Genomic DNA, 26,851 nt, shown 5'->3' with positions numbered 1-26,851 from the left:
CTGATTCAGACCCTGCAAAGGAGACCGAATGAATGGATTTAAAGGCGATTTCACAAACTGTCCACTTTTCAGTGGAATCTAAACTGACATGTTCTCCTTCGGCCAATGCAATATGTGGGAGTTTTTAAAACATCTGCACACTTCTAGTGAGACTGAAAACTCCAATTTGTCACAGTCTCTTCCATTCCCTAATGTCTTACACCAGCAACTTCACACTTTTACGTTAACTGTCTGGACCCTGAAGGCCTTTGAGTTTTAGACACCCCCTTCCCCTCCTGGTTCTAAAGCAAAAAAACACACAGAGAGCCTCCTCTGAGTAAGCGAATTCAGGAACTGGAGATTGCAAGTAGATTCAGCTGAAAAGAAAACAAGCTGGCATATTGCATTGAAATATGCAGCAGATTTGAGCATCATTTTTGATAGTTAGTGGGCATGATGACTATGAAGAAAAAGAAGCCAATCAGCGACAGTCTCTTCATTCTGTCCTCAACAAATATCCTACATGAATACAGGTTTTTGTCCCTGTGAGATTAGCATATGCTGTCAGGGGCATACACTGTCCTTCAACTGCATTAGTGAAAAATATATTTGGGGGAATTTAATTTGCAAAAGTCTAATGACCCACAGTTGCCCAGCCACCCCTGTATTTGGAAGCCAAATGCAAAAAGTACTTACTGGTGGTGATTTATCTGCCTTTGACGGGTCCTTGTAAATGGGATCTGCAGGGGTCAGGTCTGGGCCCAGAGCCATTAGTGTTTTCTGGAATGATTTGGAGGATAAAGTTAAATGTTCAAAGAGCTCACTGCTGCAGCACAGATATACCTCTTAGGAGAAAACTTGTTAATTCTGCTTCTAAACCAGGAACAGAAGCCACAGGAAGGAGAGAGCGATCAATGGGTGCATTAATGAATAGCTTGTTAGTTTCACGCTGTAGCTCCATAGGCAATTAAGTAGTCTGGATACCATTTCTGGCCAGTCATGGCAGTACTATAGACGAGAAAGAGATTAAAAGGATTGCATCCAAGTTCATTCAGTGACTGTGGCTGTCTTATGTCTTAGAATCACTTGGAAGTGGTGAGCCTCAAAGAAGAGTTGTGTCTAGCCTAGCACTAGAGCAGAATAATGGAGGATCCTGTGAGTAAATCAAGAGAAATCTTTGGCTACCCACAAGTAGGTAGCTAAGTTGATGTCTTTTCACCTCAGTCAGGTCAGGGTGTTCCTAATTGTCTTTAGGGAGAAATCAGGAAGGCTGGAAATGCCAGGCCATCTCCCAACAGAAAATGCATCCCTCTTCCACAGAACAAGCACATGGGCCGAACTGCCACCTTTCCCATAGCAGAGATGGGAAAAGGTGTCAATAATACTGAACATACTCACTACCCGAGGGTGATGCGGTGGCCCAGGCAGCCAGATCTACAACCAACCAGATAAGGGGAAATGTGCTACAAGACAGTTGATGCTGTCACACAGGCACCACCCACCGGGCTCTTTGCTCACAAAGGTTAAAGGTCTTGAGCTTCCAGGAAAGTGAGGGAATGCAACCAAGGAAAGTTTTGCCACAAGGGCCTCCAGCTCTGTCGTCTATGGATAATCTACGGAAAAATTTCCCAAGTTAAATGTCTTCTTTCTGAATCAAAAGCAGCAGAAGCATTCAGAAAATTGTGTTTCATTTCCTTTTTCAATAGATTACATTATATTTTTATATGCTGGGAAATGTGTGATTTGAAAATAACACTACAGAACTCATCAGATTTGAGGGAAAAGTCAGTAAAACTCTTCAAGCTGCCAGCAGCTCCTGCCTTCAGTAATTAGTGTTTGGGGTAGTATTCTGTCTTTTGGGCCTGAACTCAATGACACCAGTCGAGAGGCGCTGTAGGCAGTGGGTGAAGGCACTGGGGTTGCACCACGTAGACCTGAGCGTGAATCTAGCCCCACTGTTTACGTGACAAGGGAACTTGGCTAAGTCGTGTGGCTTCTCTTAGCCTCAGGTACTTCCTGTATTCTACAGGGCAGAGACAGAGACAGAACACAGCAGCACTCGCCTAGCACTGTCTGACAGAAATATAATGTGAGCCATGTACATAATTTAAAATTTTCTAGTGGTCACATTTTAAAAAGTAAAGAGAATCAGGAGAAATAATTTAAATAATATGATTTTGAAGCCAATATATCCAAAATGTTATCATTTTAAAATATAATCAATGTAAAAAATTATCAGTGATATACTTTACAATCTTTTTTTCTTCTTAGCCATTGAGACCCAGGGTGTATTTTAAACTTAAAGCACATCTCAGTTAGGACAATACAGCTCAAATGTATCATTTGGGATTAGTTTCAGTGGAAAACCCAAATTAACAGTAACTTAAACAAGGTGGAATTTCTCTATGGTGTACAGGAGGGTTGAAGGTAAGCAGTTCGGGGTAGTTATGGCTGCCCCCTAATGGCTGCAGCCCAGTCTTCTCCTACTGTGTTGTCCCACCATCCTCAACACACAGCTTCCGACCTGGTCCAAGATGGCTGCTTGGGCTTCAGTTACCACAGCTGCATTTCGCTGCATTTCAGCCAAGAAGATGAAGAGGAAAGGATGGGCACTTGTTATGAGAAGTTGCATACAGCATTTCCACTGCATCCCTTTAATGAGAAAGTCATGTGGCAATATCCAGCAGCAAGGGAGGTTGGGAACTGTGGTCTTTTTTCAGGAAGCCAAGTACCAGCTAAATAAGGACAGGAGGGTGGATACTGTGGAAGCTGGCAGTCCTCCTATCATGCCAGTCTTGTAAGGTTGATGGGAGATTGAATAAGAGTATATTGTACAGTCATTTGTATTACCTAAAAAGTATATTAAAAATATGGTTTTATTAATATGATCTCATTCCACTTCGAGTCTAGCACAGTCACAGAATAAATGTATGCTGAACCCAAATACTGTTCATCTGATGCATGCTAATATTGCTAAAAAACAAAATAAAATCATTGCCTTAGGTCCTTGGGTATTGGGTGGTTCTAGATGCTTTGTCTTCATAAGCACAGAAAAACTAAAACAAAAAAAAAACAACAAAACGCTTGCATTATTTAAGCTCCTTGAAAAATTGTTATGTTGAGTTAAGGGAAATGTGCCGAGCAAAATGCACAGAAGTTTTTAATGGTCCCCAAAGACCTAGAGAAGTTAGTTTGAGGCATTAGTGAATTCTAAATACATCTTGTTCCTAATCCAAAATGAGCGTTCAATGACATTCAAAACGGTTTTGTGAAACTAATGAAAGGGAAACTTATGATACCTTTGTGATTTTAATGAAGGTGTATGAGGGTCAATAACAAACAGCAAAAAATATTTTAAAAAAATTAAAAAGAATCTGAGTGGAGCTGCATTCATTAATTTGAGCCAATTAGGTTGACACCAGCCTGCTTAATTGTCTATTTGGGCAGATTTCTACAATAAATTTTTAATGCTAAGGTGACTTCTCCTAGCCACCCGAATGTCTGTGCGCTATTCATCAGCCTTCTCTGTAGTGTGTATGCAGAATGCAGAGTAAGGTAACATTGACCCAATTCACACATAGTTAAAAAGGAACACTGGTGCTATGAATCCACACCGGAGGAGAAAGAGAATACTGGACTAGGCATCAGAGATCTGGGTTCTGATCCCAGATCTGCTACTGACTTCTCTGCAAGATCTTGTGCAAGTCTCTTAACCTCTCTTGCTTCAATTGCCACCCATCTAAAATAAACAAGGCCAACTAGAAGCTTATTTCAGCACTCAATTTCTATGATTTTCTAAAAATGCAATGATCTGAGTTATATGTGTCACTGTTCCCCTCCACCATTCAATTAAAGCTCACAATATTGTCACATTCTACAACGTCATTTCCCTTTCATAAATGTTCTAAGATTTTGGTCTGATTATGGTTCTCAGTGCAGTGGGCTGGGAACAGCTGTTTTTCTTGAGAATTGTCAAGTTTGCTGATTGTACAACCCTATAGCTTTAGGTTGAAATCACTCTCACTGTGTCCCCTGGTGGAAGTATCCGCCTAGGAGTAGGACCTTGACACAGTCAGAGCCTAGAGTTGAGGGGATGGGGAAGCACAAATTTCCCAAATGGGTCATCAGGAATGATGGTAAGTGGGACCATTCCTATTTCCACCCCTTGGTTACCAGCCCCATGTGTTCTACCTATTGGGGACATAGCACCATGTAAGAGTTAAGTATTTAGGGAATGTACTGCATCCTGAGGACAATACCCCATCATTGCAGGGTAGCATCCCCAGCTGACACCTCAGTGTGCCTTTAACAGATCATTCCATCACTCTCAGGCCAGCAGCTTTGGGATGCTGCAGTATGTGATAGGACCGGTGGATTATATGGTCACTTACAGACTGCCACATCTTCTTTACTTTAAAGTGGGTCTCTTGGTCCCTTGGTCTGAGTGACATTATGTGAAATTCTGTAGGCCCTTGAATCGTTGTGCCAGCTGAGTCCCTGTGGGCAGGAAAGACAAACACATACCCAGAATATGTATTCATTCTAATCAAGATGAATCACTGCCCCTTTCAGAGTAGAAGGGGTCCAATGTATTTAACTTGCTGCCAAGTAGCTGGCTAGCCTTCTCAAAGATTGGTGCCATATCAAGATCTCATTCAATATTGGTCTCTACTGCTGAAAGGTTGGATATTTATTAGCAACAGTTATTATTAGTAATGGAAAGCCAGATCCCATGCTTTTGGGCCCATGTATGGCCTCCACTCCTGCCACCATGGTATTCTATTCATGAGTTCATTGTGCAGCACTGGGATTGCCCATGACAGAGGCTGACTGACATCCACTGGCCAAGTTGTTCTGTCTGCTTGGTTGTTTAGTGCCTTGTTCATGATTGATGCTCTTTGGTGGACATTAAGATGCAAAGCAAAGATCTTCACATTTCCTGTCCACTCCCACATGTCCATTTACAAGCCTCTTCCTTCTGCCCAATCTCCTAATCTTTCTCATTGCAGATACCTAACAAACCAACCAAGCCATTTGCCACTGCCCATGAGTTTGTATATAGTCTCACCTAGGGACACATTACACACAAAGTGGCTGACTCTTTTGTGTATTTCCTAAAGATGCATTCATTGGGAAGATGTTCCTTCACCATTGTCGTAAGAGCTGCCCTCCCCTTATGGCCTTAAGTATAAGAGGTGCTGGAGAAACAGTGGTAGGCAACATGGGAGTCTAGGCCACCTGCTCCTGTGCCTGTCTTGTGCCCTCTAGTCCTACTTGTGCCTAATCCTGGATCTCTCATTTCCATCTTTCAATGGATTGCTGCTGGGCCTGCCAGCCCCTGATACTTGGTAGGTTCGACAGAACCCAACTCACATTGGGAAGCTCTGGCCACAAAGTCTATTGATGTCCCGTGGTCAGGCATTTATCTTTACCAAGACCTAGTAACACACCAGGAGCTATTTTTCAAATGACGAATAATTCTCTACTACAGACAGCATGGCCTTGCTTCATAACCCTAGGAGTCTATATTGTAATTTTCCTATTAGGTTTTGGTGTAAGTTCCTGTGATATTGTGAGAGATGTATTCAGCCTTCCACTTGTTTCCTGGCACACAATTGCTAAAATCCTTAGAATCTCCAAAGTGATGTCATTTTGTCTGCTAATGATTGACTGATGGCAGGAAGCCCCTAAATAGCTTCAGGATGGGGGCAAGAAGGACCAAGGCAAGATTAGAGGGTTGGGACTTTCGGCTCACCTCCCACCTCCAGGGAGGGGAGAGAGGCTGAAGGTTAAGTTGATCATCAATGGCCAATCATGTAATCAATCAAGCCCATGTAATGATGCCTCCATAAAACCCCAAAAGGACGGGGCTCAGAGAGCTTCCGGATGGCTGAACAGGGCTTGGAGGTTCCTGGAGCTCTGCACCACTTCCCACATATCTCACCTTATACATCTGTATCCTTTATAATATCCTTCATGTTTCCCTGAGTTCTAGGGCAGCAGCTAGCAAATTAATTGAACCCAAGGAGAGGATCTTGGGATCCCCAATTTACAAGCACAGGTAAAACAACCTGGAGCTTGTGACTGGCATCTGAAAGGGGTGAGGTGCAGTCTTGGGGACTGAGCCCTTAACCTGTGGGATCTGACACAATCTCCAGGTAGATGGCATCAAGATACAACTGAATTAGAGGACATCCAGCTGGTATCTGCTACAGAATTGATTGCTTGCTTGTTGATGGGAAGAAATCCCTGCACATTTGGTCACAGAAGTCTTTTATGTTATTATTGTTAAGATAATTTAAAAAATACTTTTGCATGTTTTTTTTCACTGACAGCCCCACACAGCATTTTTTCCAGTCAGAGATACCCGTAATAACATAGAGTCTGCTCATTCATATGGCTCAAGCAGAAGGAATTTTTGTACCAGTATGGACCTGCTGTAAAACATTTTACTGCTCTGGGTCCCACACAAAGCTGGAAGCCTTCCTTGTCACCCAGTAAATGGGTTAGAGCAGTTCTCAAGTGTGGAATATGATTTGCCCAAAACTGGAAGAGAATTATGAGTCAGTGTGCTTTATTCTTAGTAATAGAAAGTTTCAGATGCATTAATGTGTCCTTTATTTTGAGAAGGATGTACTATAGTACCCCAGACCAGGGATCAGCAAACTTTTTCTGTAAAGGGCCAGAAATTATATATCTTAGCCTTTGTGAACCAAACAGTCTCTATTGCAACTACCCAATTCTGCTGTTATAATGTGAAAGCAACCACAAATTATACATAAGCAATGGGAATGGCTTGTTCCAATAAAACTTTATTTGCAAAAACAGGTGGCATGACAGACTTTGCCCATTCCTGTCCTAGACCACTGGACTCCTAAAACCTTCAATAATGTGATGAGCCCCTGATGGGTTTCTCTACTATTCTCCAGGGTACAAGTGTCACTTCTTGATCATTCAGTGCAATTAATGTGATATTATATTTACAATGGACCAATGTGATGTTCTGTGGAATGTCCAGATGGTCCAGGTCCTATACACAAAGGCTAGAAAGAGTTAATGTAGTCCTCGGGCAAGATCATAAATGTATGCAAATGTTCATCCCATGTAAATGGAAAGTACTTCTCGTCTTCCTTCTTGATTTGAAAATTTGATGGGTTTTATCCAGCACTTACATACAATCTTCCAGCTCCTGTATATATTGTTTGGGCCTTTGCTGACCTTTTGGCCTGTGGTCCCTTTCCTCCCTTAGCAAGCCCAGCATGTCTCTGGCTGTTTTATGATGTGACTTTACCCTCTTTCTAGGTCTGGTGGTCAGGAGGTGGGGATAGATCCCAAGGGGGTATGTGTTTCCTTTGAGAAGAAGCCTCTGCATTGTCTTAAAGCAAGAGGAGCAGTGCTAGCTTTTAACATGGAGAAGGAGGCCGTCCTGCAGGCCCAGAGTGTTCAGGGAAAGCTGAGGATTCTAGATCTCAAGTGCATCAGTCAGGACCCTGACCTTGGTGTGATAGACCCGTTAGGGTTGAGAACTCAATTTTCCTTGGAGCTCTGCAAGTCTTATAATTAAATTCTGGGCCTTATCCTGAGCTTTTTCTGCAATCTGGATACACAGTCTCTTTATATATTGCCAGGGGGCCCTCTGGCTTTCACACTTTGCTTTATGTTAGTTATTAATCATCCTCAGCTGCCCATTGTCTTTCCTGATGCTTTAATGGTCCCCAGAAGCACCCATCCAAATTCCATAGTCCTTTTAATAACTATTTCCCCAAAACCTCTCAAGCATTGGAGATATTTCCCTTTCCAGTGTATTTCTTTTCTCCAGTATCCTATCCCCATTTCCCTCTGGGGAAAGTTTTCACAATTGCATGACTACAGCACTCCAGGGGCTCACTGCCAGCTAGCCCGTGGGTGACCCACCTCCAGAATCCCATTGTACAGCCTCCTTCCCAGAACCACTCCTGTTATCACAAGTCACCTTCTCCAAGAAAAATACAGTGAGACCCTGAGATTGTCATGCAGGTTCACTGGGGGGTGTGGAGTGAGAGAAACAGGTTTGGGCAGAGGAAAAGTTGAACAGTTGCAGTAGAGGCCTCAGCCAATCAGGAGCTCTAGAGCCGGAGTGGCCCTGCAGAGTTGTCCCAGTTGAGGCAAAGGGGTCAGGACTTTGTATCAATGTCTCCCATGTTGACTAGACACTGGCTGTGAGCTGCTCCCAGGGAGCTGTGTAAACCTGAGAGAGACTGCTCCCCTCAGCCCAAGGCAATTCCTGTAGAGGGCTCAAAGATAAGCCATCAGAGGCCAACACCTGTGGCATCTGGGGAATGAATGCTTTGGCCCCAGGGGAGATCTGGGTAGTGTACCACAGAGTCCTTGACAGGAGCTTTATCTCCATTTTGTGGCTGCAGGGAAAACATTGCCACATGCTGAGGATGGCAGAGCAAAGGACGGAATGAGCCTGAGTCTTGATGCCATCGCTGAGTTGTCAATTCAATCTTGGGATAGACTCCCTCTAAACTTCTTAAGTAAACAAGATGTTCCTTCCATTTAAGACACTCTTGGGTATTCAGTTACTTGCAACCAAAAGCATTTTAACTCGTGCACGATCTCAGTTAACCCTCAGTTCCCCTGTGCACTGTGAGGTAGTATCATTCCCATTACATGAATGAGAGAACTGAAGCTTAGAGAGTGTAACCTGCTCTAGGCCACACAGCTAGAAATTGGTTGAGTCCAACCCAAACCTTAGCCTTACCTGGACCCAAAGTCCATACTCTTCACCCTTTTGTGAACATCTGTGTGAAAGCTGATCAGACTGGAAGGGGGATGGGACCATCCCCCAGACCTGAAGCCTGTGTGTAGCTAAAGATCCGCATGTACCAGAAGAGCCTCCCTCAAGAAGCTCACTGTCCCCTCGCTAGGTGTAGTGGGTTGAGTGGTGGCCCCCTAAACAGAAGTCCATGTCCTCATTGCCGGAACTGCAAATGTGCCCTTATGTGGAGGAAAAGGTCTTTGTAGCTGTCACTAAATTAAGGATCTTGAGATGAAGAGATCCCCCTGGGCTATCCAGGAGGGCCCTAAATCAACTGACAAGTGTCCTTATAAGAGTCACACAGAAGAGATGTGACAGACAGAAGAGGAGGAGGAGGCAATGTGACCATGGAGGCAGAGACTGGAGTGATGCAGCCATGAGCCAAGAAACCTCTAAAGGCACGAGAAGCTGGAAGAGACAAAAGTTCCCTCAGAGTCTTTGGAGGGAGCATGACACTGCCAACACCTCGATTTTGAACTTCGGGCATCCAGGACTGTGAGGGAATAAACCTCTGTTGTTTTACCCCCCAAACTTTATGGTAATTTGTCATGACAGCCTCAGAAAATTAATACACCTGGAATCCTTTTTATTCTAAATACACTCATTTCTCTTTCTCATGTAAAAGTGAGCCATATACCTTTCTCCTAAGACCAGTTGAATATATTCCTCATGTGGTAAATTTCTATTAGAAGTTTATATCCTTTATACTTTAGGGATAGGGTGTAAACTACTTAGTGGAGGCTGAGGCACCTGTAGAGACATGAATTAGCACTTTTCTGGGAAGAAGGTCTGTAGCCATTGTATTCTCAATAGAGTCTCAATAGGCTCCAAAAAACTTGAAGAGTTTCTGAAAGGGAGTGGGGCAAATGGAAGAATGAGTGGCAGCTGAGCTCTGGGGAAGCGCTAACAAAGACTGTGAAAAATACAAAGAAACTAAATTCCAAGTATTTGGATGCAGGAAGAATGTCTGGTTTGAAGACTCGAAATTCATGTCTTTAGACACAAGCTCTGGCTTCCTCGGAAGTGCAGGTAAGAAGCAGAAGTTAACAGCGGCGACTACAAAGGCCAAACTCCACGCAGTTCAAAGTCGGAAGGAAAGAAGATCTCTTTCTGGACAAAGTGTAAAAAGCTGAGAAAAAACTTCAGAAGTCTATAGTTAAAACCTGCCGGTGATTGAAAAAGGTAAATTCTGTTTCAGTGACAAATAAGTAAAATGCTGTCTCAAAAGGCTTTTGCTATATCAAGGGAGGAAAAAAAAGGAGAAAAATCGGTTTCTAAAAATAAGGCATGGTATGAACTTAAGTCTGTCTCTAAAAAGGAAACGGAATGGGATATATTTTCTGAGTCTGTCGCTATGAAAGTTATAAGATGAAATTTAGAGGATATGGAACAAACCTTAGCCAGAATCTTGGCTGCCAAAATCACAAGCCCCAAATGACAGCCTAATCCTTTGAATACCATGGAAACTGCCCCCCAAGCACAGGGGCTTGGAATCACCTGTATTATTCCTCCATGACAGGACTTGAGATGGAGTTAGGGGAAGGAGAGGGAGTGTGAAGAGAGTGTTGTGATTGCAGCTCTGCTTCCCAGAACATGGGAACAGAACCCCTATGGCCTTCATAGCAAAATCATGAAGTGTTTCAACACACATGACCTCACAGGTGTTTACAGTTCAGGTCTGCCTGCCCGTCCACCAGCTCTCAAAAGAGCGGAACCCAAAGCTGCTTTTCCGCACATAGTTCACAATTCTAACCATAAGAAAACATCCTTCACAAAACAGGAACTGGGCCTTGAAAATTTCACAGGCCACATACAGGCTTTCCTGCCACACACCTGGGATGTAACATCCAAAACTCATTTGCAGTCCGTTACCGTGAATGTGTTAAGAGTCCAGGAGAAGCAAAGTGCTTTTCTGTCTAAGGATTCTGCTCTAACATGGGTTTCTTCTCTGAAGCCTATACAGTGTTTTTTTTTTTTTTATTTTTTTTTTTTTGAGACAGAGTCTCACTTTGTTGCCCTGGCTAGAGTGAGTGCCGTGGCATCAGCCTAGCTCACAGCAACCTCAAACTCCTGGGCTTAAGCAATCCTTCTGCCTCAGCCTCCCGAGTAGCTGGGACTACAGGCATGCGCCACCATGCCCGGCTAATTTTTTTTTTCTATATATATTTTTAGTTGTCCAGATAATTTTTATTTCTATTTTTAGTAGAGACGAGGTCTCGCTCAGGCTGGTCTCGAACTCTTGACCTTGAGCGATCCACCCGCCTTGGCCTCCCAGAGGGCTAGGATTACAGGCGTGAGCCACTGCGCCCAGCTATACAGTGTTTTTAAAACTTACATGAACAGAGAAAATCAAGTAGGAAAGGCCGCTGTGTTTCCACAGTGCAGTGGTTATCACGTTTCCCTGACAAGAAAGGCCTAATTAAGTTTTTTGTTTGTTTTTAGGAAAAGTCATCTTAGACTCCTTCCTCTTGGAACAGAATTATCAAATTAGCAGAGAAATAAAATGTACCAGCCATTAGGCCATGCAAGTTACATGATATAGAAGCACATTTTGTAACAAGAGTATTCAATGTAGCACAAAACTCTCCTTATCAAAATATTTCATGGAAATTGTTCAGGGAAAATTGTTCAATATTTCAGGGAAAACGTTCTTTCCCCTTTTCTTTCCAAGCAGGCTCTAGCTTGTGAGTGACCTCCAGCACCCTGCAAAGCTCGCTGCTCTCAAGACCTCCCATCTCACCTGTCCCAAAGAAGCCATTGATGACTTTCTACATGAGTCTAATAACAAATGAAAAGAAGGCAGGATATTTATTACATTCAACAAACACATAGACATTTCTAGGTGTCAGGCACAAACACTGCCATAGCACTTTAGAAACACTAACCCATTTACTCTTCAAAAGACGTGTGAGGTAGAGTTCCACCTCCATTTTACAGATGAAGAAACTTATATTACTAATGAGAGGTGGAGCCAGGATTTCAATGAGTTCGTGCAATGAAGCAATATATCATGCTACCTTAAGTAGCAGTATTATAATGGTGAATGAAGAAGCAGCATTATCAAATCATACTAAGGGCTTAAGCATTTCTAAGGGTGTAAGCATTTCTAAAAAATGGAGATTTAAAAAGACAAATGAACGTTTAAAAATGGAAGAAGATAGGCCGGGTGCAGTGGCTCACGCCTGTAATCCTAGCACTCTGGGAGGCCGAGGCGGGTGGATCACTCGAGGTCAGGAGTTCGAGACCAGCCTGAGCAAGAGCGAGAGACCCCGTCTCTACTAAAAATAGAAAGAAATTATCTGGCCAACTAAAAATATGTATAGAAAAAAAAGTTAGCTGGGCATGGTGGCGCATGCCTGTAGTCCCAGCTACTCGGGAGGCTGAGGCAGGCGGATCGCTTGAGCCCAGGAGTTTGAGGTTGCTGTGAGCTAGACTGACGCCACAGCACTCTAGCCTGGGCAACAGAGTGAGACTCTGTCTCAAAAAAAAAAAAAAAATGGAAGAAGATTATCTAGAATGTTCATGTGGACAGGTTTTCATCACAGGTTTCTAAAATTGTAATTTATGAAGATTTATGGTATATGTACAATGGCAGTGTTAGTCAATTGATCAGTTTATATAATCAGCCTTCAAAGCTGTATATATCCTTAAATCATCAGTTATATTTATTTCTCTGATTATAAAAGTAATGAATGTTCATATTTGGAAGATTTGGGAAAGTACATGGTGGAAAATAAAAATCACTCATAATCCCATCATCCAGAAATCATCTTTGCTCTAGTCTTCTATCTGTATATTCATCCATCTCTATATTGTCTCAACATTTATTAAATGTGGCTCTTTGTGCAATAAGGGACACATTATTCAAAGAAAAGCAATTTACCCTCTTTTTCAGTGCCCTAATATGTACTAAATATTCTCTAAGGATTATAAAAGTCATAAAATCAATACACTAAGATCACAAAAGTGCTATCAGAGTAGAAATAAACTATCAATGACATACATGCTAGAGCATTCTTAAAAAAATTCAAATATTCATTTAACTGAAGTCACAATGGTGATATTTTTCAGTATGATTTTATTACATTTTCTGCATTACCCAGAAGCATCAGGAGGATGAAAACAATATTTTGCTTTTAAATTTGTGATAAATTAATTGATGTGACACCCCCATTAATTCACAATTATTTTATTAATGAATTGATTCTAAAGCTTCTCTAAGACAGGAAGGCACAAGACAACCAAAACAAAATACTGATTTATGACTGTTTTAATACGGCTCAGCATTTTTAAAATAAACTATAGCCACAAAGCATGTTATAACTATTAATAAGGTAATCCACAAAATGCCTTGCTGAGCTAGGTGTAGAAGAAATAGATTATTTCATACAGGAGGAAAATGAACACTATAAATGAATGTATTAGGTTGAAAATGTGCATGGCTACATGCTATAATCTCCAGCATTACAAATGACTTTAAGGAATTCCTCAGATGAAAGTAGACTCCTATTGGTGGCCACAATGTCACAGCCTTGAAGACAGCTTCCTCTTGACTGTGCCAGTAATTCTGCCATACGGATTGTCTAATGGAAGCAAGACCTATAACAAAACCCACATGGTAACTTCAGAAACATTAAAATAGCTCTCTTCTTCTATGAATCAATATTGAAAAAACAACAAAAACAACTTGTTAAACAGGAAAACACATGTGCCCTACAGTAAAGTTACTGCAAGCATGGTAATACCTTATTTTTCTGGCAATAGTTGAGAAATGAGTTGATTTCCCAGAAAATTTGAGTTTTTGAAAAATTTTAATCATTGAGATATAAATGTTTCTAAAATGCATTACATATCCCTGCTTTTTAAGTAGAGTATAGTGAACACAATTTGACCTTTCTTGGTGACTCACTTTGGACATCAATCATTGTCCTATGCTATAATACTGCCGTGCCCTCAGGAGCGTCTGAGGTCTGCAGGGCTGTTAGCTCAATGTTAAATGGCTCCAGACAGCTGTGCTGTTAGAGTTCTTCCATCTTCCCACTCTGTCATTTGTCACTTCTCTGCTATTGTCAATGTGTCCAACTTCCTGCTTCTCATGTGTTACATTCACTTTGTACACGGGTGAGAGTCCACGAGCAGCTCTAGCCATCCCCAAAGTGCAGACACGGACACAGGAACGGCTTGTTCAGCCACTCAGGTGCCTTTAAGCAGAGCCCTAACCTAAAGGAATTCAAGCCTTCCTGCCTACAGGGCCCCAGCTGGGTTCCAGGAGGGAGCTGTGAGTCTGACTTCTTAGAGGGAGGGACACTGTGGCCTCAGCCCACCAGCTTGAGCTGGGATTAGTACAGGCCTGAAGCATCGGGGCCCTAAGGAGACCTCCTCTTGCTGCCTGGCGTTCTGAGCTAAGCACTGCTGTAGTCATGACACCTGACCCTTTTTCTGTTGAAGGCCCATTTGTTTTGCCTCTGGTAGATATGGCCAGGACTACTTTCAGATCCCTCTCCTGCCCTTTAAAAGGCTTCAAAAAGCCTTTATATCCTAATTAATTAATTCTAATTAATGGCATTCTGGTAGTTACCATCCTTTCCTTCCTCTGAAGTAAATAATGCTGCTCCTCCTTGCAGCTGAATGGACAGCACAAGGGACCCAGGTTGTTCTCCTCAGCAACTCAGGACCCTAGATCACCTACACCAGGCACCTAAGCACGACCTTTGGCTCCCAACACCACCCCCCACCAGCCTCCACCTGCAGCCGATGGTGGTGCAAAGCCTGGTGGAGCCCAGCAACATTATTTGCAGAATAGAAACAAAGTTCCTGGGCAGAGGGATCATGAGGCTCCTGGGTCAGCAGGCCCAGAATGTGGGACCTTGTGGAGACCCCTTCATTAGCCTTTATCCACCAAAGGACATGATTCTACAAGAGCAAAGCCATGCTAATACATGGCCCCTTCCCTACCTCACTCCCCTACACATGCTAAAAGAAGTTGCCCAAAATGGTGTTTTTCAAATTCTAGAAACCTGTGGGAGGATGGATCAAATTGAGAAATACTATTATTCTGAAAGTGGTCCAAGAGGAAGAGACAGTTCTGATCTCCCAAGAACTGATCACAGTAGGCTACCAGTCAGAACTCTGGACTGTTTAGTCAGATACAGTGAATGGTTTAACCTTCTGCCCTGGCTAAAAACAAGTCAGGGTAAGTGCTCTTTTTCCAAGACAAAGGTTCCTTTCAAAAAATGAATTTCCTCATCTTGCCTTCTGTAATTGCACTTAGAAACACAAATACTCTTTCATCTTTTCCTGTGTGTATTATATGCTACTGAATTGACTATTTAATCAAAAGGTAGAGATGATGGAAGAAAATGAAAATAGAATCTTTTTTTTTTCTCCTCCTTGCCTCACGATGGAAGAATAATGAAGCTGTGACCTTGTGTGGCACTTTTCAGAGAAGTAGATCTCAGAGCTGTTTCCTTGGGCACACTCTGTTCCTTCTTTGTCTTTTCCTCTGCAACTTGCAACCCTCTGTAATCATTCATCCACTTCTAGTGCACTCCAGCCTCAGGCACTGAAAGGCCCAGAGTCTAGGAGGACTCTAATCAGTGGCAACTATAAATATTCCCCAAAGCAACAGCTGCTAAGAGTTTTAGTCAGGGATATTATCATCCCAAGTTTATAAAGAGGCTTAAGGGGGTGGGGCAGAGAGGTGTTTTAAATATTTTGAAAGTTCTCTTACCTCTTCCTTGTTGATCAGTCCCATTTTGGACATGTCTATGTTAAAGTAGTGAATGTTTGGCAGGCTGATTTCCATGTCTTCTATCTGGAATCCACAATAGCACGTATCACACTGGGCAACTCGACTGTGAGTCTGTCTCTCTGTCACTCCTGTCACCCTCACCCCAACTACCCACTTGCCCGTAACTCAGGTTGCATCTCTCTCTTGGAGATATGTTCTGATGTTCCTGCCCTGTGTGAAACCGTTCTCTCCCACTAGTCCCATGATTCGATGGTGGGCCCACTCTTCTTTCTTCGGTGTACAAAACCTGCTTCTCTGAAAAGAAAGGGCTCCTTGGTCAGAAACCTGGCAGACTTCTTTGGCATCCAGCTGGCTGCCAGGTACTGGCCGGTCCACCTCTTAATCCTCATCCCATTCCTTCCTCTCCAGGCCTGTTCCTAACATTTACAGGCCTTGGGGTAAGAGTGTAATTGGAGACCCATACACCAGATGTATAAAGATTTAAAAGTTATAAATCAAGCTAAAAACCATTTAAGTGAAATATGTTCTAGTCTTCTAACTTGACAAACATAACTTCATAACAACATGGAAGACCAGGTTTTAATATACAATTTTCTGACTCTTTGAGGGCTCTGCCAGGACACGGCAGCATGAGAAGAGCCAGCCTGCAGCCCCTGCAGCCTCTAGTACCTTTTCTCTTGGACTCACATGGGGTAGTCAGTCCAGCTTCCAGGTCAGCTCCCATCCACACCTCCTGCAAACAGCAGCCCCTCTGCCCACTCTCAGGCCTGAGGGCACATGCCAACAGCACGATCTGTTCTCAGGAGGACAGATCTCAAGAAAGTCTTGGAAAAGGAAATTCTGGGGGATGCATGGGCCCCTTGGCCCCGCTGACTTTTCACCCAGTGGAGGAAGGCAGAACCAGAAGAAGGCCTGAAGGGGTCCTCTAAGGTGCTGGGCTGTGGCAGGAGTCCCTCTGTCCGGGTCTAAGGGTGGCACTCCTCCTCTTCATCCCCACCACGACCTTGGCCCAGGTTCTCCTTGCCCGGTTTCTGCAATAGTGTCCCAACCAGTCTCCTTGCCTGCAGACCACCATCCTTTTAATTCATCATAATTCTATCAGAGTGATCTTTCTAGAGTACAAATCTGATCACACCACACCCTGCTTAAACCCTCAGTGGCCCCTAAAAGCTTTCAGGATAAAGTACAGACTCTATAAATAAGCCACAAAGGCCCTCTTGACTGGTTCCTGCCTCATCTCTAGGTACACGGAAAGACTTTCTCTCCTAGAGCTTCGCACACGGTAGACCCTCAACAGTAAATGACTGTGTCAGGCTATCACCTGTTTCTGTACCTCCCTGCTCCCCCACCCTTGAGTGTAAACCCAGATAACCTCTATTTGTCCCTAAAGACTTCACTTAAACACCTCTCCCTCTAGAAAACCTGGATGAGCCTGGAGCCCTATCCCCTATACCTGAGTTAGGTGCTTTCCTCTGTATTTCTGTAACACTCTATTCTTTATTGTATTGTTAGTTTACTTGTTTTCTTCCTTTACTAAATGATAAGTGCTTTGAGATTTATGTCTAATTTATCTTTGTATTCTTCGTGTGCTGCCAGAGACATAACAACCATTCAATAATATCAAATAAATGGATGGGTGGGTGGATGGATGAATGAATGGATAGATGGATGGATGAGTCTCCCTATATCTGTCGTTCATTTTCTGGCTGCCCTGAAACATAGAACCTTCATCTAATTACCTCTCCCTCCAGGCATTCAAGTGTCCTGAATTTGAGGCTTAAATCACTGGCAGGTTGAAGGGACTCCAAGAATTTTCAACAAAACTAAAGAACTGCAGCAGTGGCCTGTGTTTTAGGTTGGACAGATTTTTCCATTTTTTGCTCTCTTCTCACTTGCTATAACAAGCTTTTGAACAACAGATGTCATTTTTCATGTGTCTTCCACTTTCTTAGTTTAACTCTCAACTCTTTCTCAGAGCTGACAGAAGACACACATTCTCTCAATCCTCAGAATGGCAACCAGCAAAACATACCTCGGGGACGCGGCCCAGGGAGAGCACCTGGATGTCGTAGAGGGTCTTCTGGACAGAGGGCGAGTACTCGCCTTTGTCACAGGGCCCAGCAAACTTCTCCAGGACAATGTCCCGAACGGTTTCCCTAAAACACAGAGAAGGTAACTGGGAATCCTGACAGGATGGAATTTTAGGAATGTATCATAAAGCTAAGAAGTAGTGACCTTTCTGTTCCTCAGAAAAGAATTTTATTGATGGCTTTAGAAGAGAATATCTTGCAATGCCAAAAATAATAAAATCCTCATTTCCTGTTCCCCTACACACACACACACACACACACACACACACACACTCACACACACACCATTCAACAACCATAAGAACATCACTAGGCTGTCTTCACAGTTTGGCACCAGGGCCAACGGGCCTTTCGGGGTAGATCAGCCTCCATGTTTGAGGGGCCTGTGAAGAGGACTCCGAGTATTCCGTCTGTCTGTCTGCTCTGCTTGGCTGGTCCCTTGCATTGTTACAGTAGGGGTTTTATGCTGTGCCAGACTCTGTGCTAAGCATTTTGTGTGACTATGTCACTGAATTCTCTCAGTATAACTGAAGTAGGTACTATTATTATCTCCAATTTAGAGATGAGGAATCTGAGCTTAAAAGTTAAATGATCTGCTCCAAGTCCCTGTCTTTGGTGGGAGGCCGGCCCAGCCTACAGTACTACCCTGACTCTGGCATGTTCAATTTCGTGCTGTTTTCAACATAAATACACCAGGCTGCTGCCCATGGAGAACACTTGAAATAAAAGGGAAAGAAGACCCAGGTGAGGTATTCGCTAAGCATTTTAACACCTATTGCATAATAAAAGGAGCAGAGAGAAACTATACCAGTGGGAGGAAGCTGCGTGGGGTCGGGTGGCGTGTGTGTGCAGATTCTAGCTCATCATACACTAGAAATTTCCAACATTTAGAGCTTCAGCAAACGAATCAGATGCCTACTCAAAAAGCAAGCTCTGGTAGTTCAGAGGCCTTATTACTCTTTATCAAAGATATTATAATGGCCAGGCACGGTGGCTCACACCTGTAATCCTAGCACTCTGGGAAGCTGAGGCAGGAGGATCATTTGAGGTCAGAAATTTGAGACCCGCCTGAGCAAGAACGAGACCCCATCTCTACTAAAAATACAAAAAAATGTCCAGGCGACTAAGAAGAGAAAAAATTAGCCAGGCATGATGGCATGTGCCTGTAGTCTCAGCTACTCAAGAGGCTGAGGCAGGAGGATCACTTGAACCCAGGAGTCTGAGGTTTCTATGAGCAAGACTGATGCCACTGCACTCTAGTCCAGGCAACAGAGTGAGACTCTGTCTCAAAAATAAAAAAAAAAAGATATTATAATAATAACCATAGCTTTAGATGGTGAAAGTTGTAGAATCAAAATGGAATCACTTGTGTCAAACTTTAACAAAATAAATTACTTAATTAACCTGGGAGGCCGATGAGGGAGGGCCCTCAAGCACACATATCTATAAGAACTATTACAAAGACTCTCTGAAGGGCTTCTACATACCTATACCTGTAATAAGAACTTTTGCCAAAGACTTCGCAAACTGCATCTTGCTACATGAGTCACAAGGATAGCTAGCCGGACGTACAAGACCTTACTTACGCTGCCTGACACACTGTCTCCACTAATGAACTGGCGTCAACTCCTGCAATAAGCCACTGTAACCAGTGTTCTATCTCAAAACAAATTATGTGTACTTTTCCTTTCTGCTGTTTATAAGCCTCCCCAACCTTTTTGGATGTGTCTATGGTTACCTTCACCTGCATATCCCAGATTTGCAAACCCCCTGCACATTCCTGAATAAATATCTTTGGAGAATCACTGTTATTTAGGCTGACAATAGTTTAAAGCATTTATCATTTACAAAATGCTTCTACAAATATTATATCATTTTGAGTTCAGCCTAGCGTGACCAATTGTCCCAATTTTCCTAGGACCAAGCTTTCCTAAGACAAGATTTTCAGTGTTAAAACGAGGAAAGTCCCTGGCAAACTGCAACAGGTTGGTCACCCTAGTTCAGCCCTCTCTGTACTAGGAAGGTCATAAGGCCAGATATCATCTTCATCCGATGCAGCTGTTCTTAAAATGCAAGCATCTGCATCCCCTGGAGTCTGTTAAAAATGCAAATTCTTGGGCCCTACCTCAGACCTACAGAATCAGACCCCTGGGGGTGGGTCCAGAGAGCTTCATTTTAACAAGCCCTCAGGCAATTCTGATGCACACTAAGGTTTGAGAACCACCAATTTAATAAATTTAAAAAGAGAAGGGATTTCTGAATAGTGGGGAGGTTAAGTTGAATGGCCTGTAAGCTTCCCTCAGATCTAAGACTCTACAGATTCTGGGCCCCTAGGAAGAAGGTGGACACTACGTGCCCAGTGCCAGGTGCTACCATGCATTCATACCAAGTAGCATCAAAATCCACGCTCCTGCCCTGGTGGTAGCGCCACTTGCAGTACACTTGGGTGGCAAAGCACCGATCCTTCACCTCAGGGAGGGTGGTCAACTGGTCCTTGATGAATCCTTCAAATCCAGACTGGGTTGTTTTCAAGACCTTGAGGTCTTTGATTCCAGAATGAATGACTGGGGGTTCTGTTTCGATCACAAAGGCAGGAAGGGATGAGGTTATAAACAAAACAATGCCTTCTTACTGACACTTAGCACAGAGGGTCCTGGTCACTAAAACATGACACACTATGTGCAAAAAACCACATCACTGCCCAAGTTTTCTGTCTCCTCTGAAGTGCGAGTGATGAGGATAGTGTCCCTTTCCTTCTATCCGGATCCCACGACTCCCTGCCCTCTCCTGCCCTAGGGAAACTGAAGGCCTGAGAACAAACCTCCATATTGTGTCGAAGGCCACAGAAATGAACACCTTCCTCTCGCCTACATGCAGGTGCCTTCTCAGCCAAATTACCTTACACGTTTTGAGCTCCACCTCATTCAACAGATAACCATGCTGCAGTGAGTTGGTAAGTTCCTCGAGCGCAGTTCCTCCCTCCGCTACTGTGGTCCCTTTACTGGGGCAGTGCTCTTATTGATCATCTACAGAGGCTGGAGACTCGGTCACCACTAGACTCTGCTGGCATCTCAGTTCCCTCATGCCTATGAGGTCAGTGAAACCAGATAACTTCATGAATGGGTAGCAGCGTGGGCCTGGCTGAGCCTAAATAAAGACTGGGGGAGGCTGGTGACTCACAAGACATAGCTCTCTGGAAGTTGATGTCTATAAAGGCTTTTGTTTTTTGGCTGAAGGAGAAGGGACAAAGTTGGTTCATGGGTTCTGGGGGAGATAGGGAGAGGTGAACACAGTGGAGGGATGATATGGCTCTCCTCCTGTCTCTGCTGCCCCCTCCTACGGTAACCAGGAAGGCGGAGGGGTGACAGGCATAATCTGAAGAAGCTGTTCAGTTGTGTGCCAGGGCCCCGTGACAGGTGGGGCACAGAGTGAGGGAGGGGAAGAGTCTTTCTCTTTCTACATGGAACACACTGTGGCCCCAGCAGTTTAGGGAAGCCTGGTGACACAACGGGAAAGCCCAGGGTATAACACTCTGTGGAGAGTGGCGTTCTGCCCGAGGAGCAGTGGCAGCTGACACAGCAAACACTCAGCAGAGCCAGTGAGGCAGCAGTTTTACCCAGTGGGTGCAAACCTCTTCCCAAGCACCTGAGAGACAGCCCTTTGATGCTGTCAGACGGTGGCAGAGTTTGGCTGGGGAGGTCCAGCAGTTTTACAGTGAGAAAGCTGCAAGACCAGGAAAATAACATGAACATTATTACCATGACCTTATTTGTACGCACAGGCTGCTGAGGACAGGGGACATTCAGGGAGCACTTGGCAAATCCTGATAGCAAAGTGTTATGGTAGGATTACTAAGATCACCTCTTTTCAGTCTCTAAGTTAGTACTGATTAATATCTATCTTTCTCAGCCTGTTTAGTCTAAAAATCAAGAGCCAGAGGTATTTAGGCATCACTACATACATGGTCTTAGTTAAATAACAAGAATGTAGCCCATGATCCTCAATTAAAATCCACAGAAGCTCTTAAAAATCCAATGGTTTACATCACCTGTGTGGTGTCAATTGCTGCAGTCAACTCAGGAGCTAGCTGTGGAGTTTCAGAAGCAGGTAAATAATGACTGTATTTTGATATTTTCCATGCCACATGTATGCACCTACCACAGGGAGCAATGAGTAGTGGATAATGGTAGATGTGCTGATTTAAAATGTTCTGATTAAATAAGGTGTTCTGTGCAGAGTGTTCCGGGATAATGTGGTAAAACAGAAAATGATAATCGTCTAACTTTCCTAGGTTCTCTTTGGAAGCTATATCTGAATAAGGATCAAAAGAAAGACACCAGCAAGGCCCTAATGCCTTCAGTTGGCTGGGTTTGTCAGATTCTAAATGTATAAAGACATGATCTTGGCCGGGCGCGGTGGCTCACGCCTGTAATCCTAGCACTCTGGGAGGCCGAGGTGGGTGGATCGTTTGAGCTCAGGAGTTCGAGACCAGCCTGAGCAAGAGTGAGACCCCGTCTCTACTAAAAATAGAAAGAAATTATATGGACAGCTAAAAATATATATATAAAAATTAGCCAGGCATGGTGGCGCATGCCTGTAGTCCCAGCTACTCGGGAGGCTGAGGCAGGAGGATCGCTTGAGCCCAGGAGTTTGAGGTTGCTGTGAGCTAGGCTGATGCCATGGCACTCTAGCCTGGGCAACAGAGTGAGACTCTGTCTCAACAACAACAACAAAAAAAGACATGATTTCACAAAATCAGCATTTCCAAATGCAGTGAATGTAAGTCCCGAACCCAAGAGAACTGCAGAAACAATCAAGTATCTGTTGAATGAATGAATGAATAACAAGATTGATTCACATCAAAGAATATCTCACAACTCAGTCTCTTTCTCTTCTAGACAGTTCACCTCCATCAATCTTTGCTGTTTGTCTTCCTCGTGGCCCCCGACTCTCACATACAGTGTGGCAGGGAGCCAGGGGTAGGGCAGCAACCTTGGCTGAGAACCTCCTGTCTGCAGGCCTGCCTTTGGCTGCTGCCTTTCTCAGTCTCTATCTTACTTAATACTCAAAACTCTATAAAGTAGGTATTTTTATACAGGTGACTTTTAATCATTTGCCCATAGTCACCTGGATAGAAACTGGCAGAGGTGGAATTTAAACTCAGCACCACATTATGAGATTCCATGGTTTTCTTCCCCTTTTTTTGATCACCCCCATCTATGCAATGTTTCCTCCTTCCTTTGACCCTTTCCCCATTTCTGCACTGTAAGAGGCCTTCCCAGGAGATGAGATGGTTGCCACTTCCCATTCCACAGTGTGCTTTGAGGGCCTCAGACAGAACCCCCCCCCCCCGACCCGCCCCGCCACCGCCTGAAAAATACCATCTCCATTGGTCTGAAATGGAGATTGAAGGATCACTTTTAGGAATGGCTCCTGTGTATCTAAAAATTTTTTATTCCTTAAAAATTTGCTATCAAAATGCAAAGATCCCTTAAAGGAGTGACTCCTTAAACCTTTCTAAGTGAATATGGTAATCTATTTCCAAAGGGAAATCGCTTCTAGAAAGCAAAATCCTATAGAAATGAAACACAGGTTTTCAATCAGGAGTGGGGTTAAAATAAGTAGTAGGAACACTTGAAAGGGAATACAAAGATGAAAGAGAATCAAAGGCAAATTTTACCTACTTCATCTTTTCCTGTATAGCTGGTCTTGATCACCAGCATCCACATAAGCCAATCAACTTTGTCTCCTCCAATGGTCTTAACCATAAAAGGTTTCCTGGATACAGTGTTGCATAATGGTAAATCCACAGCTCAGGGACCCAGATTCCCTGAATTCAACTCCCAGTACTCTCCCTGCCTCCCTATACCCCGTTTTTATGAGCTCTATTCCCCTGAGGAAATTATTTAACCTCTCCCTACCTTGATTTTCTCATCTGTGAAATGGAGACAATAATTATACCTGTTTCCTAGAGTCAATACATGTAACTAAGATAATGCACAGAAAGGGCTCACAGGAAATGCTCTACAAAAGGGATGATGATAGTTTTGCCATAATTGACTTTTTCTTATTGACTTCAACCACCTGTGAATATTTGCCCTGTTTCACAAAGTCTCACTGGATCCTGACAACTACTGATGTCCCATCCCATCCACCTCCAGCTCTAGGGTGAGATTTACTGAACTTAAGGAGTATCAGTCCTGCCGGACCACTTTGAAATGATCTGCTTTCTTGCTAGAATCTAAGAGTGGAGAAAGCAGTTGCATTTTTAAAATGTGTTTTGGCATCAGTTTTACATAGAATAAGATGTCTCATGTTCCCAAAGACAATTACCTATTGCCACAGTTTTGGCAGAACGCAGACCCTCTACTCTGGGGCTCTCATCATTCCATGAACAACAACAACAACAACTATTCTCTTTGAATGTTAAAAGAATTTTTTCCTTGGCACACATTAGACATGCTGGATGAAATCAGAGAGCTTATTTTATCTTCTCTGTTGGCAGTGCCCCAGCTTTCTGAACACTGGTAAGAACCTGAAGCTTTCAAATTCATGGGCCCATCAACTAAAAATATGATGCCTCACACACTCTAAAAAAGATTCCAATTTAGACTAACAAGAAGTAAATCAACCCAAAAGACCGTCTTTTTCTAGGTTACTTCCCATGAAACCACTTAATCAGCTTTTTTTGGTTTTTGTTTTGTTTTGGTTTTTTGCCATCGTTATGGAGTAATGCAAAAGAAAGATTTTTCACATTTTTCTTTGCTAGAACATAATCTTTTCTAGCTTTTAGTGTCCTCCTACACACTTAGCAGATTGTGGTTTATCTCTCCGAGAAGCATACATCCTACCCTTTAGCTATCTAAGGGAAAGAGACTCACTGCGAATTAATACAAAATCAGCCCAATTCCTTACCTACGCATCAGGTGTCACAAAGCACAAAGCTTTACTGAGCCAAGAAAAAATCCTGTCATAAGAGGATAATTGCTTCCACATTTAACACCTCCTAAAAGAACACAAATAGCTGAAAGGAGGATATTTAAAACTACATTAAATCATTCTAGTAGAAAATCTCAAACTTGTAAGTGCTAGAAAAAGTGAAGATCAATTAAATATTTGCCTTGAAGAGGCCATTTAGCTCATGCAGGGAGAGTGAAAGCTCCCCGCGTGCAATTCTGGATGGGGAGAGATGACATCATCCAGATGGTGGAAAGTTAATCGGGCTTTGGTACAACCAGGTGATGATCGAGGCGATTTTTAAAAGACCATGTGTCTGCCAAGAACTTTCCTTACAGAAGAACTGAAAAGCATTTTAGTCTTGATATTGAAAGGACATAAACAGCCTTCTTGGCAGCAGCCATCTCTGTCCTGGTTCTCCCACTTCTCTCATCTCACCTCTTCCATCTGCCCAGACTGTCACCCCTTAAATCTGTTCTTCTCCAGGACTTCGATTTCATCAGCTGCCTTCCTTAAAACCATCCTCCTACCCTCAATAGCCATCATGGCGATAGATGTTTTTGCGGGTGTTTTTCACCACTAGAAAACAGTATCTATTGTTTCGACCTCTTCTTCGTCTCCCATTCCTCTATTTAACTATGCTTTAGCTGATTTTTATAATTAGTGTCAGCACGGGAGAAATTTGATGCTTAAAGAATTGCAAGTTATAATTCAAGTAGTGCAGAGGTTTGGGACCAATTTGATTCAAATTAGTGACTCAGCCACCCCAGTGATGTCAAGGCTTAGCTAAGCTCATAGTTCAACAGAGACACACGAAAGAGTTTGGAAGATCCAGGTTGCATATAGCACCTACACCAACAGCCTGCATCAGACACACACAGCCTAGTTTTCCTCCCAGGGATTGGAAAGTCCCCAGAATAACATCAGCCCTCATCCCTTTGGGTAAAAAAATGTCTTTTTCTGTTCCAGATTCTCCCATGGAAGCAGCAGACTTTGAAACACTGGAAAGTCAGCTCCATGATGAAGCTTTAAAAGATCCAGGAGGAAGAAACAGTGTAACGGGAGTTTTAGAACAATTCCTGGGGACTAAAAGTGGTGCTTCAGATTCAGTAGGCTTTTCATAAATATTTGCTGAACTGATAAGTAGGAGTTAATATGGCCCACCAGGAGAAACTCGGTCACATGTCCTGCTGGGAAGAGTCCCTTTGGAGAGTGGCATAACTGAATGTGTGATTAAGTATACGTGCTTGAGGGGACAGAATTCTTAACCATTCTAGCCAGGCCCCCATCAAAGACACTACTCAGGGGTTTATAACAACATCTTTCACCACGTGAATTTGTGTGTGTGTTGGGGGGGGGAGAGAGAATGATTGTTTTCTTTTGTTAAACCTATACAAGGGCGTTTCTTATGACAATATTTGTAACATTGATTCGCATCATAATTTCTGCATTTTTAGCTCTTGAATAATAAGCAAATAAAGAATTAAGCTTTGCTACCGAAAAAGCACACATCCCTTGTCTCCAGAGAGGGACAGAGTAGAATAGAAATGTCATCTTCCTATACACAACCCTGGAAGACACACTCACTCATATACATGGGCACACACATACCTGCATACATGTAAGGCAACAGATGTCTCTTCCCTGCCCCAATCCCTGCCAGCCCTGTGTGATATCAGAGGAGGGCTGGACTCTAAATGAGTCAAGCTGGAGCTTCTGGGAACACCGCCACAACGATCTCAGCACCCTGAAGCTTTGGAGCTTTCTGCAGAAAGAAAAACCTTCAACCTGATTATGGTGGCTAGTTTTTTCCACTCTGCAGCAGCCAGGTGATTAGAATTTAGGTTGGTACTAACTCCTGGTAATGCCTGGAAAGAACAGAGTGTAAATGGAAGCCTGTTTTCTTTTTATGATCAGCAGAACCCTATACTTGGCCACTTCACGTCCACCTCCATAGCTGTGCTAAAAGTATCCTGGTGGAAGTCGCCAATGACGCCTATTTGACAAAAACACAGTTCCTCTTCAGGCCTCTTTTAATCCAAACTTCCTAACCCTCCTGGTGCAGAGGCTAAATCTATTTCCTCTTCCTCCTGGGTATGCCACGGGACTCTATTCTGCAGCCGCCATGCTGTTAGGTGTGGCCGCGTGGTTGAGTTCTCCCGGTAGAAGCGCTGTGTGCTGTCTTCAGGCCTGGAGCTTCTGCTGGAGGGGTCTTGCCCTCTCCTTTTGCTCCTCTAAGCTCTTTCCCTCTCCTGACTGTCTGATATGGGG

At 43.4% G+C, this 26,851-nt stretch overlaps 1 protein-coding gene across 2 annotated transcripts in view; it reads right to left on the bottom strand.

Moving 5' to 3' along the window:
- Positions 1 to 12,849: 12,849 nt before the first annotated feature.
- LOC123635474 (uricase) overlaps positions 12,850 to 26,851 on the bottom strand; it is a 33,927-nt gene continuing 19,925 nt past the window's right edge. For both annotated transcript variants that reach the window (XM_045547656.1, XM_045547657.1), the window contains 4 exons: positions 20,010 to 20,196; positions 17,566 to 17,689; positions 15,513 to 15,596; positions 12,850 to 13,381 (listed from right to left, as the gene is read on the bottom strand). In XM_045547656.1, coding sequence (XP_045403612.1) covers positions 13,307 to 13,381; positions 15,513 to 15,596; positions 17,566 to 17,689; positions 20,010 to 20,196 — 470 coding nt within the window. In that variant the 3' untranslated portion in view covers positions 12,850 to 13,306. The remainder of the gene's footprint in view (positions 13,382 to 15,512; positions 15,597 to 17,565; positions 17,690 to 20,009; positions 20,197 to 26,851) is intronic.

This window comes from Lemur catta, chromosome 3, assembly GCF_020740605.2.
Source record: "Lemur catta isolate mLemCat1 chromosome 3, mLemCat1.pri, whole genome shotgun sequence".
NCBI classification, from domain to species: Eukaryota; Metazoa; Chordata; class Mammalia; order Primates; family Lemuridae; genus Lemur; species Lemur catta.
The sequence above is the reverse complement of the archived record's forward strand: the minus strand, read 5'-3'. Positions and strand labels throughout refer to the sequence as shown.